The sequence below is a fragment of the Elgaria multicarinata genome, chromosome 15 (genome assembly GCF_023053635.1).
Source record: "Elgaria multicarinata webbii isolate HBS135686 ecotype San Diego chromosome 15, rElgMul1.1.pri, whole genome shotgun sequence".
NCBI lineage: Eukaryota > Metazoa > Chordata > Lepidosauria > Squamata > Anguidae > Elgaria > Elgaria multicarinata.
In genome coordinates, this window is record NC_086185.1 from 30,801,297 (window position 1) to 30,816,438 (window position 15,142).

The 15,142-nt window shown below is 51.7% G+C and overlaps 1 protein-coding gene across 1 annotated transcript in view; it reads right to left on the bottom strand.

Moving 5' to 3' along the window:
- The window catches only part of NALF2 (NALCN channel auxiliary factor 2), a 36,627-nt gene extending 24,623 nt beyond the window's left edge, over positions 1 to 12,004 (bottom strand). The window contains exons 1-3 of the mRNA XM_063142093.1: positions 11,925 to 12,004; positions 11,398 to 11,696; positions 10,522 to 11,240 (exon numbers count right to left, since the gene is read on the bottom strand). Coding sequence (XP_062998163.1) covers positions 10,522 to 11,240; positions 11,398 to 11,696; positions 11,925 to 12,004 — 1,098 coding nt within the window. The remainder of the gene's footprint in view (positions 1 to 10,521; positions 11,241 to 11,397; positions 11,697 to 11,924) is intronic.
- Positions 12,005 to 15,142: the final 3,138 nt, after the last annotated feature.

Consider the following 15,142-nt stretch of genomic DNA (forward strand, 5'->3'; position numbering starts at 1 on the left):
CCTCATCCTTTCTCCTCCCTCCACCCCTTTGCCATGCTGTTTCCCCCTCCCTCCCAGCCTCTAGCCTTGCACTTTCTCTCCCACCATCTCTATTGACTAGCCAGGCCCCCAACGCAGCCATTATGTGACTAGCCACATCCTCCAAGGGAGCCATTTTGTAGTGGTGTCCACAGTGGTTTCTCAAATTCCCAAATTTTCCAGAAAGGTTGGGGACCGCAGATTAGTCAATGGTAGAGATGGAACCAGAGGAAGATTGTCTACCACCTGAAGAGAGACTTTGCACTGAGGGTTCCACATCCTCCAACCACTAGGTAATACTTACAATTTGGCCTCTATTGCTTTTTCTACCTAGTGTACCGCCTAAAATTAATCTCTGGCTTTGTTAATATATGGACTGTTATGTTTCTCTGCACTTCTGTTTTATGTTGTCTCAGGAACCTGTGTGCTTCACCAAAGGCAAGAGTGAGATTAGTTGAAGCTGGCCTTAGTATTCCCAGAAATGGAGATCAGCCATTGCTTCTCCTTCCCAAAATGCATTGCTGGGTGTGATCTGATACTTACCATTGAGTAATTCATCCAGACTACAAATCTCCCTTTTGAAATCTCTGTTGTTTCTCAACAGCTAGACGTCGTTTCCAAACATTGTCTCACCACTTACAATAGAAATCTTCCATTTCCCCCCGGGCTGCCTTTGCCCCTATAATGGCCCTTTGCCACCGGCCAATACAATGACAGACATGATTAATATGGGATGGAGATGGGGGTTCTGCTCAGCTTGCAATCCACCCCTAGACTCTGATCTCCAGACAAGGCACAATTAACACAGAGACCTTCACAGTAGGGGTTGTCATTGCAATACATGAGAGAACCCTGGCTCAGAGGAGCTGCATGGCACGCAATCTCCTCAGTGTCAAGGCCTGCACTCAGAAGGAGGCCTCCTGAAAGAACGAAAACCTGCACATTCTTACAAAGCTACACACACACATACATACACACACACACACACTCAATATGTCCCAACAAGCCCCTCTAGACCTTAATAAATTGCTCTGCTGCTATAATCAACCTCACAGCTCCACTGGCATTGCCCTAAACCACCAATACACCAGGAGACTGGTAACAACCCTGGATTACGCTGCAGAGTTACCATCTGTACTGTAGATATAACGATGAACTTTATGTATGGTTTACAAACTCAGAAAAAAAATATTTTGTTAAGACCCGAGTCCTATTTTGAACTCCTGTCTTTGCTGTTACCTTTTCTTTTTGGGTAGACACTACTGTCCAATCCACTACTGTATGCTAAAGTCCTGGATTTCTGAATTTATTTTTTGAGGCTGCAATCTCCTCCCACCAGGGAAGACCCCCCCCCCCCACACACACCTACACACAGGCTTTAAAATGAACCAGGAAGTTCTTTCTCCAGACAGTGGGTGTGTCAGATGTTGCCATGATTTCATTAATTGGCTAAAAACTATGGAAGGATGGAGCAGACTGCTTGGCTTACAAAACAAATGGGCAGAGTAGAGGCTGTGCATTTTGCCTCATATCTCAGGTTTCACAATGGCCAGAAATACCCTTTTTTAAAAAGAAAAGAAAAGAAAGAAAGCTGGGTATCTAGAGATGATGGCTCATACAGGGGGATACAACTGCTGCCCCCCCCTTTCCCCTTCCTGTGAACACCCATGTTAGCTAACCTTCACAGTTTGGTACCATCTGCACTGTTGATAAGGGTTCCCTCCACTGCTTCATCTGCATCAGGCTGCATATCCCTGCAGCCTGGATGTGGCCCTCAGTCACTACTGGGATTGCCCGTGGCACCATGGGGACCCCACCCACTTTCTCCTACAGCCAAGCTAGACTGTGGGGTGGGGGGCATGGGGACATTGTCCTAGCACTGCTATTTGCGGTTCTGGTGCTACTAAGGGTGGAGAAATCTCTTTCATAGCTTGGGCCTGGTCACTCCAGGCCTCAGATCTTACAGTCACTTCACACTCTCATACACACAGGATGCGTCTCTTACCTCCCGGCTTGTGCAAGTGAGCCTCCTCAGCCTAGAAGTGGCCCAGCTGTCTTACACAAAGAAGCCCCTAACGGCCAGGCAGTGAACATATGTTTCCTTGATTCAGATTGATGATTTAAAACAGAGATTTTAACATCATCTAACTTGATCAATTTAAAATTATTTTCACCAAACTATGAACAGCAAGAACCTTGCAAGAACCTTGCATTTTTAAATAATCTAGACTAAAGGAGAAAGTAAAGGTATGTTTTGAGTGCAGACAAGACCAGTTCCAAGTCTACTTTCAAGAGCAGGCTTCAAAATGCAGCTTGACGCCTGCGCTTGAAAAGCAAACTTTTGAAACAGATGTATTTTTTTATCCTATTCTTCTGAAATCAGACCAACTTATTGCCCTTAACATTTAGATTCTCTGCCAAATTTCGAATATATGATTTTGTATATGGAGGGTTTACCTTTTGCCTACTGCAAAGGCCGAAACAATAAACATTAGCTTTGGGACAAAGGGGCATTTGTTCCTTTGTTCCAGGGTGGGAAACAAATGCATGTAGAAGCCCTTTGCCCTTCTGAGACTGGAAACAAATGTTTTTGTAAGCCCCATTGAAAACCTAACTGCTGAAATGCAAAATACAAATACGTTAATTAAAAATAAATAAATGGGAAGCCCTTGCTGACATCGTATGATGCGGTTAGGCCCCTGGGTGACTGCCCTGGAGAATACTGAAGTTGGCTATCTCTATGTGAACCTGCTTGCTTTTCTTTTCTTTTTAAGGTTTTCCCTTATTGTAGGGATGGGCCCATGTGGACCTCACTGGGGAAAGTGTTCCACAGCATGGAGAACAGCCTCCTCCTTTCCTTTACAGATCACACCTCCTGAAAAGCACAGGCAGATCAAGAAGGAATCTAGACGTCGTACTGAAGGCGCCTGCGTGCGCTTCCAGTCCGCCCTCAAAACAATGGTATAGACGGAGAAAGAAGAGACGGAGGAAGAGGCGGAGGAGGCGGCAGCTGGGGAACCGACCGCGTCCTTGCCGCCGCCGCCTCCCCGCCGGCCTCCTGCTGCTGGGGTAAGAGCCACCCGGATCGGAGAGCTCGGCTTCCGCTTCCGCTGAGCTCTCCGACCTGGGTGGCTCTTAGCCCGGCAGCAGGAGGCCGGCGGGGAGGCGGCGGCGGCAAGGACGCGGCCGGTTCCCCAGCCGCCTCCTCCTCCGCCTCTTCCTTCTCCGTCTACACCATCGTTTTGAGGGCGGACTGGAGGCGCACGCAGGCGCCTTCAGTACGACGTGTAGATTCCCTCCAACACCACCCTAATCACACTAGCTCTGAAAAGGAGTCTTACTGGAATCAGTGCAGTGGTTACAGAAGGGTAGGAGAGAAGGGTAAGCACCTCAAATCAAAGTATGGCAGATGAGAGCTCTTATACAAATATATGTGGCACACCTTGCAAACAAAACCTAGTTTTCCTGGGATTGCCCTCTTAGAACAAAGGCCTCACAGTGAAGACATGACAGTTGAATATGACTCCATGGAATAATCTCAGAGGTGGGTGGGGAAATGACACGTTCTCAACCATCTGCACCATTCTAGAGGAATAAATGCGGTCTTTCAAAGCACACAACAATCACCATTCGTGCCACTGCTGTGACCCTTGAGATGCCTTCAGACCTTGCAAGCAAGAGCGAAGGGCCTTTGCTTGCATTTCTAGAGGCTTGTGGTGGCCCACGAAACCCAATCCCTGACGCTCCTGTGGGATGCCACTCTCAGTTGCCACAGGCTGATGAAGCTGGCATGGGTGGAGCTTTTCCTGGTCTGAAGGCAGGTGACACGGACCCAATGCTGAAAGTAGCTATGGAAGACAGCTGGATGTGAGACTTCTTGCAACCAGACAGGAGCTACTCTGAGCCCCCCAAAGGAAGAGCAGGAAAGAATATAGAGGGCAGCACTAACACTGGGTGTCTTTCAGGGTGGAAGAGCAATGCCTGCCTCTCCCTCCAAAGCAGCTCTGAGAGAAGGTAAGGAGGGCTGTTCGCAAACCATTCAGATTAAAATATAGAACAGTATGGATGGATGGATGCATGCACGCAAACTTGGAAGTAATACAACAGTAAACCAAGTTGTATGTGTGAAAGCCCTGAAAATGGCAACTGTAACTTCCCAGCTGTCCTGAAGATGTGTGTTGCCCCACCCCAGTGAGCAGTAGCCAATGGTGTGGATCATTGCCAATGGTGTGAAGCAAGATAAAATGCATACATATCCGTCAAGCAGGGCTGGGAGGCTGGGCAGACCACATGAGCTGATACCTCCATTCTGTGCTCATCCACAAACTGTCTCTGTACCTATAGTTGGGTAGAAGCACTTCTATAACCACGTCAAAACCTAGTGGGAGCTGGGAGGGTTACTGGTGTTTGGTAGGAGTTACCTCCTTTTCAGGCTTTCTGCCCTTTTGGGTGAACCATCTTACAGCTCCAGGCACCCACCCACCTCTGGCATGCCCTTCATCTCTTCACGAGGCCAGTTCAAGCGTGCCTGGAAGCTCTGCCCAGGAAGCCCTGACCCTTATTCGGAAGTGTGTGTGTGTGTGTGTGTGTGCAAGGAAAGGCACTCTCTGCACATGTTCATGACTCTGCTGGCCTATCATTGCAGCAAGAGTTGCTTAACCAACCAGTTATTTCCTCACATTGGACAGCCTCAACGACCTGTCATATACATTTTCATTTGGAAGTAAGCCCCTCCGTGAATATTACAAATTGAACGTGCTCAGGGTTACAGCTAAGAAGGGAGAATCCATAAAGATCTGACTCAAGGTTAAACTGCACAATAACTTAAATATGCAACATGCTCTCTTTGTTTTTTTAACTTACAAGTAAGCACATGGGTAGGGATGGATGCATCTGTGAGTTTCTCCCCCCCGCAACTCCCGGCTTTAAGTTCAGCTTGTCACACACTTTGAGAATTTTTTTAAAAAAGTTTGCATGAAAATTCACAATCACTTTTGTGCAACTTTCTCCTAATACATACATTTTTGCCAAATATAAACATTTTAAGCAAGAGATTTTACTAATGCGATGCATATTTAATATGATTTTTATATGCATTTTTGATTAGAGATCTCCACTGCAAAATTCTTAGCAGTGTGAATTTTGAAGAATAACTGAGTTTTCAGTTCACATAGTGCTTTGATAGTGCAAAATTAGGTGAAGTGATGAACTTCTCCTTCCACATGGGTCCCCAATCCAGATCAGGACCACTGTAAATGAGTAGGGAAGTTTAACTCCCTCACCACAGTCGCTTGTTTTCCAAAAGTCCCCCCCCTCCACCACATATGGCAGCTAAAAAAAAGAAAAAAAAAGTCTCTATTGGGACCCGTGGAGACTTTTTTCTCTTTTTTAGCTGCTTTCCAGAGGGGTGAATTTTGGAAAAGTGGTTGTGAGAAGTTTAAATCTCCCCTCCCTGCATGCAGTGGTCCTGATCCAGGTCACAGCCTTATGCACTTACTTGTGAGTAAAAAACACACCACAAACAGAGAATCAGCAGCATGCTACAGCGTTAATGTATCACACAGTTTGACCCTAACAGCACCACTGAACATCCAAAGTCAGAAAGCACAACAGGCTGCTTCTACTACGGTACTTTCAGGTTTGAACATCATGGGGATAAGAAGAAAAGCAAGATCAGATACTAGCCTAAAACACACTACTCATATATTGACTGGGGTTTAAGAAAAAAACTAGACCGCCCCTTCTCAGAGCTCCATCACGTGGGGTGGGCATGGGGGAATCACGCTTGCCTACTGTCACTTCTCCACCCCCACTTTTGTTGCTCAATACTTCCTCCTTCTCTCAGGGAGAGGGAAGAGGAAGTAAACAAATGTGCACTGCCTCTCCTGCACACAGCAGGAGATAGCAGCAACTTCCGCCTTTAAAAATAATATGGACTTAAGCATGTGTGTGTGTGTGTGTGTGTGTGTGTTGTGGCACAAAGAAGGCTAGAAGGGATGGGAGGTAGACAACGTTGTGAGAAGGACCCGCGAAAATCTGAGTGCCCAGGAACAAGCATGTAATAAAACACTTGTCTGATGACACCCTGGGATCACGCCCACTCAAGGCATGTAGGCAGGCCACTCAACCATGGTGGGGTACCTGCTGGGCCTCAGTGTAGTTGTGCCTCTGGGTGTGGCTAGACAAGGGCGCTTCCAGAGGGGCGATGGTCCAGACAACATTGCCTCCTACTCATAGGCCTCCTGCATTTGCCCACAATTTCCTCCACCTTTTTATTTAATGCCCCCAAAACCCCATTAACAACAAAAAGACAGAACTGCTATACAGTGCCTGTGGATCATTAGCATTAGGGACCTTTCTCTGGAAGCACCCCTAAACTACAAAGTGCAGCTGTCATCCCCCCTCCTCAGGAATCTTCGGAAGTGTATAGTTTGGTGAATTACTGAGAATTTTGCTTTAAGAGATCCCTACTCCCCACCCCCCAGAACTGCAATTCCCAGGGTTCCCTAGATGGAATGAATTACTACAGCCCCATCTCGTAGTTCTCCTCATGTGCAAGCTCAACACACGAAGAGAGGGTTGCGGGGGCAAGTGCACTAACTCTTCCGCTCCCTTATCTCTACAAGTGAACGGTGCCAGTCTGCATGCAGGTGAGCCTTCTCTGTCTGTGGAGGCTCTCCCAGGATTTTAGAGCCCTGAAAAAAATCAGGATTTTAAGATCTTGGGGAGAAAGACCCTCCTCTGCAGAAGGCTGCCCCCCCACCAATGCCCCTGCCATGGGTACAGAACAGTGAAAGGAGAGCCAGAAATACCACATGCCTCCTCTTGTCTAAAACTTACACTTGAGGAGAACAGCTGAATAGGGCTTATTAAACCATTGAAAGTCTGTGCTGTAGATATACTGCAAAGAGCCCATTAGTTTGAGAGCACTCTGGAACTCATGGCTAGTTACAACTTACCAGAAAAAATAAATTTGTGTAGTAATTAGAGTCTCCTTCTAGGATTGGGAAGACCTAGATTCAAATCCCTACCCAACCATGACGTTCACTAGGTGACTTTGATGGTCACTATCTCAGCCTAACCTATCCTCACTGGGTTGTTCTGGGGATAAAGTGGGGTCAGGGTACAAGTGGAGAATAAACATGTTTGCTGCCCTTTGGGACAAAGGTGGGATATAAATGTCATAAATAAAACTGCTAAATATTCTTTCTCAATTTGCAGTTATTACTGCTGGGGAATGAATGAAGAGGACGCTTCCCCAAGAAAGCATGATTGCATAAGGAGCGTCGTCTTTGCCTATATGGTAACTGACCATATGGGAAGTCTATCCCCGTCCACCAGGAAGCAGTGACATGGTGGGGCTCACAGGGTTGAAGAGCTGGGACTTTTTTATTAGCAGGAACAATGGAACTATCTCCCACTCTCGTCACACTTACGCTAGTACGTACTGCTGCTCTATGGAGGCAAAAGCACGTATAGATATACACAGAAAAGGGCTGTCATTTGGGGGTAGAGGCCCTGTTTTGCACACAGAAGGTCCAAGGTTCCATCCTCGGCATCTCCAGGTAAGGCTGGGAAAACTCTTGCCAGAAACTCTGGAGCGCCATTGCTGCCAGTCAGTGCCAACCATACTGGGCTAGATGGACTGAGAGTCTGATTCAGTATAAGGCAGCTTCCACTGGTCATAAAATGGACAATTGTATACCACTTGCCAGGAAGAGAATACTCCATGAAGTTACAATGGAAGGTTATTCCCTCTCGCCCAAGTGAATGAATCTTGCCGCTGTCATATGCGGTTCCTAGGACAGTGTCTGGATACAGTGATGGGCTGGCTGGGGGCCAATAAATGGGCTGGATGAGGGCCAATCCCTGTAAGATGGAGTTCCTGTGTGTGAGTGGCTGATGCCTCGGTCTGGGAATTAGGTCATTTGCCTATTCTGGTTGGGGTTGCATTCTCTCTGAAGGATCTCCTAAGTATTCTGGGGGTCCTCATAGAACCTCACTATCAGTAACCTCACATCTCCACCCTTGTCATGTGCTCTTTGTAAGGCTGCCTCACACAAAAGACAAGTTTGTTGTGTGATACATCTAGCTGCTGCTGCTGTTGAAAGAACAGAATTGCTTGCCAATTCACTATTGGGCCAGGTTTAAGATGTTGGCATTAATCTATAAGGCCCTAAATACTTGAGACAGGGATACCTGCGAGGATGTCTACTTTACCCATGTTGGTCTACCCAGCCACTGCGATTGCCACGGGAGGCCCTATTGGTGATGCCACATCCTATAGACGTCCAAGAAGAGGGCCTTTTCCATGGTGGCACCCTCTCTGGAATACCCTCTCCCCAGAAATAAAACATGCGTCAACTCTGTTGCAGTTTAGACACATGTTAAAAATGTTTTTATTCAACTCACCATTTACTGGTTTATGCTGTCATTACTTTTAGTTTATGACTTACTCATTATGTTATATACTTGTGTTTTGTTTTAGCTGTAACATATATTTATGTTGTAGTTTTATGGTTGTACACCACCTGGATGTATGGTGTACACACATACATGACAGGTAGTGCAGAAATATTTTAAATGAATATGGCAACACACTTTCATCAACCGCATTCTCATAGGAGACTGCATTTTCTCAGCTGTTATCTTGTACCAGGACTGGAAAATCTCAGGCACCCTAGATTTCCCCCCACCCTTATAACGGGTACTTCCTCCTAAATGTGATCTAAATGTGGACCAGAAATGTGGATCCCCCTGGAGCACCGTGCCATCGGCAAAGGTCCCACCTATATGTTATGTTATAAGTGCAGTGTGGAGCATCATCCCACATTTTAAAATTTAATAGTAAGCCTGGTGGGAGCAATTTGCATCACGACCAAAGTGCCCTGGGAGTAAACGTAACATTCCCCTTCCCATCTACAATCCTGATGAAAATCACCCCTGCACCAATAGGAGTTTTTTTTCTAACACAACATGCTGTGCAGGGAGACAATTTTGGTCAGGATGGCAGCTGGTGAGGGAAGAGTTAAAAAACGCAAGGGAGATAACTCTACACAGTAACTATTTAATAAAGGCTTCATGCTACTGTTCCTGCTTGGATTTTCCACTGTGGCTTTTTCAAGTTACTTACAGAGGAAAAGTGCAGTGAAAAATGGCCACTGCAGAGCCCCTTTGTAACACGGGAATGGTTCAGACATTACTGTTAAGGCCTGACTCACAACTATCCTTGCAGTGTGGTTGTGGCTTCCCCGTGGTCCTCCTCTCCCCATACAACAGCACTAAGACCAGCAGCTATGTGAGGGGATCACAGGATCCATTCCCAGGACCAAACACCAGGCTCCCAGGTAATGTGGCACGAATGATAACTTAGCACCCCCATCCCACACGTTTCCCAGCTGGAGATGTTTAGTTGATGCCAGGTGCTTGGCCTCAGAGAAGCATCCGCCATACTGCAGTGGTGCACACGGGCTGAATCTCAGGTTCCTTTGAACTTCTCCACACTTGAACCCTCTCACGCTCAAGCATGACCACTGCCACAAAACAAAGAGGCATGAATGCAGCTATGTTTGTAACTGCTTCCCTTTATACATTCCTAACAGATATGGCCACGCTTCAGACTTAAGTTGCTTACTCAGTCATTTCCTCGGCCCGGGGAACTTTAGGAGCTGCAATTTGGGAGGGGGGAAGTGTGAGAGATCTATCACCTCCAATTGTAATGGCCAGGATTCTTGGGGGGAACCAACAATGAGAGTAGCAGACAACTGACAGAGATCTGCAGTGTAGGAAAGGGCCTTGAGCACAGGCATGTAAGGGCACACCGGGAGAGCAAGTGGCCCCAAGAAGACTGGCAGATGCTGAGCCTGCCCACATGTCTCCAACGCAGCTGGAGCTGAGCCTGCACGGGCCTCCTTGGCGATCGGTCTCAAGGCTGATTCTCAGACACTTGGACTGTGGTGAGTTGCTTATATTTTCCAGTCCAGAACCTGTTTGACCCGCGTGTTGGTGAAGCTGCCCTGCAAGGCTTTCTTCACCACCAGCTCTGACTGGGCACCCACTGCAAATCTGCCCCAATGCACTGAGCAATCGAGGGCTGCCAGCATCCGAGAAGGTGAGCCCTTGGATGGCTTGTGGCATGCCCTGTTTCTCTCACCTGCCTTGCTACCTTTGGAGCCCCCTGCCAGGGGGCAGAGGAGCAATACCTGCTGTTTGAGCCAAGCGCAGACTTCCCGGGAGCCCTGGGCCTGATCACCTGTGGCTATCAAAGCTCAGGCAGGGATAAAGGCAGCAGTGGCTGCTTTTCGGTTCTCACTCCCCTGCTAGAAATGACTACCACAGGCGTCCGTGGGCAAGTAGGCTAGCAAAAACGGTTTGGGGCTCTAACCCTTCATGCGCCTCCTGTCCAAAGGCAGTTAAGCAAGCGAACAGCCCCTCCGGGCCTTGCCAGAAGCAGCAGGCCCCAGGCCGGCCTGGAGGGGGGCCCCTCCGCCCGCCCCTTCCTACCTTGCAGTCTCTTATGCAGGAGCGCACGGAGTAGTCTTCGGCTTGCAAGTATTTCTCCAGCAAGAGGTCGAACTCCTCATATTTTTCCTGAGCGTGTTGGTCCAACCTCTGATAGGCCTCCAGGCAGCTGCTACAGGCCTCCCCTTGCTGGGCCCCGGCCGCAGCGGCGAAGAAGTCCACCAGGAGGTTCTGGAGGCTGCAGTCCAAGCTCTCCGGGCCGGCCATGCCCAGCAGCAGGTCCCAGACCGTGTAAGCCTCACAAAAGGAGAGGCTGAAGTTCCGAAAGTGCTGCTCCAGGAAGGCCAGCTGGGGCGAGGCGGCGGCGGCGGCGGCGGGGGGCGGCCTGCGAGGCACGGCGGGGAAGGCGGCCGGCGGGCCTTGCAGGAGGCGCCGCGTGGTGCAAGCGGCGCTCAGGTCGGGGCAGTGGCGCTGGGCCGGCGCGCTCCCGTTGGGCGTCCCGGCGGCGTCGGCGTCGGCGGCGTCCAAGGCCTCGGCGTGCCAGGGCGCCGGCACGGCGGCGCTCCTCGCCTTGGGCCGGAGCCGGGCCCCGGCGGCGGCGCACAGCCACAGATGGTCGGAGAGCAGCGCGCTGAAGAAGAGCAGCGAGGCCAGCGACAGGCGCCATTTCTGGGCCCGCGCCGAGTCGGCGCACGGCTTGTCGGGCTGGCTCGGGGGGGCGCGGCGGCGGCGGCGGCTTCTCCCGGCGGCGGCGGCGTCACCTTCTCGTGGACGCATCCAGGCGCCGCCGGTCATATTTCTCGGGGGCGGCGCGGAGGGGAGAGGGCGCGCGCGGCGGCGGCGGCGGCGGGGGGCGGCGGCGGCGGCGCGGGGCGGCTGGGCGCCTGGGCCAACCCCCTCCCCAGCAATGTCACCTACCTCCGCCGCCGCCGCCGCCGCCGCCTGGCCGGCATGGGGGCGCGGGCAGGGGCAGCAGCGGCATCGCTCGCCTGGCGGCCGGCGACGAGGCCCAGGCCGAGCCTGGCCCGCCGCCGCCGCCGCCGCCTCCACCGCCGGCCCCCGCGCGGATGCCCCCAGCCTCCCGCCGCCGGGCTGCTAAGGGCTCCCGCCGGGCAGGGCATGGTGCTGCGCCGCCGCGATGGCTCTTACCATGGCCGGCCCAGGCGAGGCGAGGCCGCGCCGCGCCGGCATCACCCGCCGGCCGCTCGGCCTGCTGCCTTCTCCCAGACGGCGGCGGCGGCGGCGGCGTCCCTCCTCTTCCTCGTCCTCCTCCGTCCGGCGCTCCGTCCGTCACCGCTTGGCCCTCCTCATCGTCAGCCCCGACGGGCCGGCCCCGCTCGTTCCCGATCGGCGCCCGCCTGCCTGCCTGCCTGCCTGCCTGCCTGCCCGCCCGCCCGCCTGCCTCGGCACTCGCGGCAGCCGCGCGCCCCTCGGCCCGCCCTCACTGGCCTTTCCGCTTGCGCTTCAGGTGGGCCACGTCTTGGCCGCTCCGGAGCCTCCTGGCGCGGCGGCTCTGCCTGCCCATCGCCCCCCAGCCGCGCTGCCTCCCGCCTTCAATCTGTCGCCATCTTCAGCTGTGCGGAGAACACCTTGAGAAATTGATCGCGGAGGGAGGGAGGGGAGGGGGCACGGGAAGGAGGGAGGGAGGGAGGGAGGACGGGGGAGGCGCGTGCGCGCTCCTCCCCGTGGCCGTGCGGCGGCAGGAACGGCGCTCGCCGCCCCCCGCGCCCGTCTCCCCCGGATCCATCCCGGGCCCCACGGGGAGCTCTCCGACGCCTTCGCTCGGGCTCCGCACCGCCGCCTCCCCTCCCGCCCGTTCTCGCGCCTGCCCTCCCGCAAGGAGCCCGGCCGTGGTGCTGAAGGACAGCTCCGGGCCTCCGCGGGCGGCTGCCTGGGCTCGGCTGCTGCTGCTGCTGCCGCGCGGTGCCCTGCGCCGTCGGTGGCCCGCGTTCGAGCGGCGGCGGGGGGCGGGGGGCGAGCGACCGGGCGGCAGCGGGCCAGGGCGCTTCGCGGGAGACAGAGGCGCGGCGGCGCGTGCCGGGCGGGCCCGGGGCTCTCCGCGCCCCTGCCCCCCGGGCCCGCCCCCAGGCCGTGCGCCCTCCACGACTCCCGCCTGGCTGGAGCCCCGGCTGGGGGCGCGTGGGCGTCCGAGGGGGTCCCTCTCGGGCAGGGGGCGGCCGTGGGGAGCGCTGGGCAGGCGGTGGCGGGTGGTGGAGCCGGCCCGGCCCGGCCCCGGAGACACGGGGTGGGGGTGGGCGTGGGAGACACGCGCACCTCGGGCTCGCTTTCCGCCTCCCTGCTCCCCAGGACTCCTGCCAGGAGGAAACGCGGGAGCGTCAAGTCCGCCGCCGGCCCTGGAGGCAGCTGCCGGGGCTTCTCCTGTTCGGGAACTGCGCTTGGATGGAGGTTTGTGCAGACTTGAAGAAACGCGGTGGGGTGCGGGGGGGGGGGGGTGTGAGCCGCATTTTAGGGCTAATGTATATTTGTTCTTCTTTAGGTATGTAAAACATCCCTCACCTGGGAGGCTAAGGGCAAAGAATCACTTACCAATTTCAGAAATGGTTTGTCAACAATACATACAATAAAGGAGCAGAGGAGAAAAGATGACGCGTTCAAATAACCATTTTTTAAAAACAAATAAAACCGAAGCAATTAAAAACCCTTCCTAAGACCATGGCAGTTTTGACCACTGAAGGTCTCCATTGAGGCAGTCCCAGAAAAGGCCTGGGCCTGATTCCAACTAGGTGTGTTTCTGTGGATGTTGGGGCACACAGAAGGGTCTCTGGGACAGGCTATAGAGTCAATTATTTCCATGCACTCTAAAATGGCAGCATTATGTAGAGCACATTGCAGCAACCCAGCTGTGATGTAACTGAGGCATGTGGCCCTTGGCAAAGTCTGCTGTTGCCAGGAATAGGCATAGTTGCCACATCAGCTTAAGCTGGGCAGGTTCACTCATAGAACAGATACCCGAAAACCAGGGTCAAAGCTTGGTCTGAAGTATGGACCTGTGTTTTGAAGAGGAGTACTATACTATCCAATACTGGGTCAGCTCTTCTTCTGTCTTGTCTGGTTTAGGCTTCATTTGTGTGCCCTCATCCAATCTATTACCGTCTCCTGTTCAAGAGCACTACAGTCCCCTGGAATGAGATAAAGTTGGGTGACATGAAGATGTTGAAATCCCCAGGTGACTTGTCCCAGAATACGATAGGCTAAAGTGCTGAACAGGAGTTCCCCAGCACCACTTTTTGTAACTGTCCCACCAGGAAGGAGGAGAGACACCATTGCCACCGTCCCATCCTGGCAGGCTGGTCCACAGGAATACTATGGTCGAGGGTATCAAAAGCTGCCGAGATGTCCAGCAGAACTAATTCCACTTGGCCTGTTTCTGTCCAAAAACTAGGTTTAAAGCAAATTTGAAATGAATCTAGATAATCGTGTCACCTAGAAAACCTAGAGCAGAGCATCTTTGTCTAAAAAATGAATGTTAGAGGCAGGCTGGAAATTTATTTTTTAATGTATGTATTTCGAGTATTTATAGACCACCTTTCACATAGCTTAAAACAATTTAAGGAACGGCACTCAGGAAGAGGTAAGATTTTAAGGCCTGTTTGAAAGCCTGCACTGCAAGGGACAATCATAAGGTAGCTCCATAACCATGGGGCCACCACCACGAAGGCACTGTGTCCTCTGGCTGCCAACGTAATCAATCTTACTAGCAGGCCTGCGACCAGGGCCTCTAAACCTGATTTTAATGGACGGACAGAATCATATGGGTGAAAGCAGACCTTCAGATAAACTGGGTCCAAGCCATTTCGGGCTTTAAAGGCTAGTTTAAATTAGGCTACTTTAAATTAGGCCTGTCAATGTACTGACAGCTGATGTAACTGTTTTTAAAAGTGGTATTATACATTCTGACTTTCTAGCCCTACCAACATCAGCTGAAGTTTCTGAACCATCTTCAAAGGCAATCCCTCATAAAGGACATTACAACAGTGCATCTTGGAGGTATTTAGAATTTGGGTAAGTGACACTGGGTCCAAAAATCAATCCAAATAAGGCTGCAGCTGGTATATCAGCTTTACCTGGTACAAGGTGCTCCTGGCTACTTCCACTGTCTGCCCCTCTCCACGTGGTGTTGAGTGAGGGGCACCCTCCAGCTGCAGACTCAATGCAACCATATCTTGGACTGGTTACAGTTTTCCTTCCAGATTATCCAATACATTCATTTCATCTCAATTACTTTTCAAATTCTTCACCCTCAAACATTACAATATCGCTCCCAGTTTCCACAGCCTCCCTGGAATTCAGCAAAGAGGTTCATCTGCATAAAGAACATGGGGTTTGTTTGACAAAATAGAACACACTACTCAAAGACTCTGAGGTGGAATGGAACTGCCCCAATGCTTTCTCTAATATAATGGGGGGGGGGAGGGTGTCCATGTCCAGTAGAGGTTTCTTTACTTCCTCTTTCAAACTCGCTGGGATCCCTCACATAAGGCATTTAGTACCCACATGGCCAATCCTTCCAACTCTCCAAGACTTTTGTCCACATCCTCAGTCTGCACAAAGTGAAACAGTTTAAATCCATGGCCTGCTCAAGATCACGCTGATACCTAAAGTGCAAGATCCACCCCAGCCCTTTCCCACTAGTGAACAATGT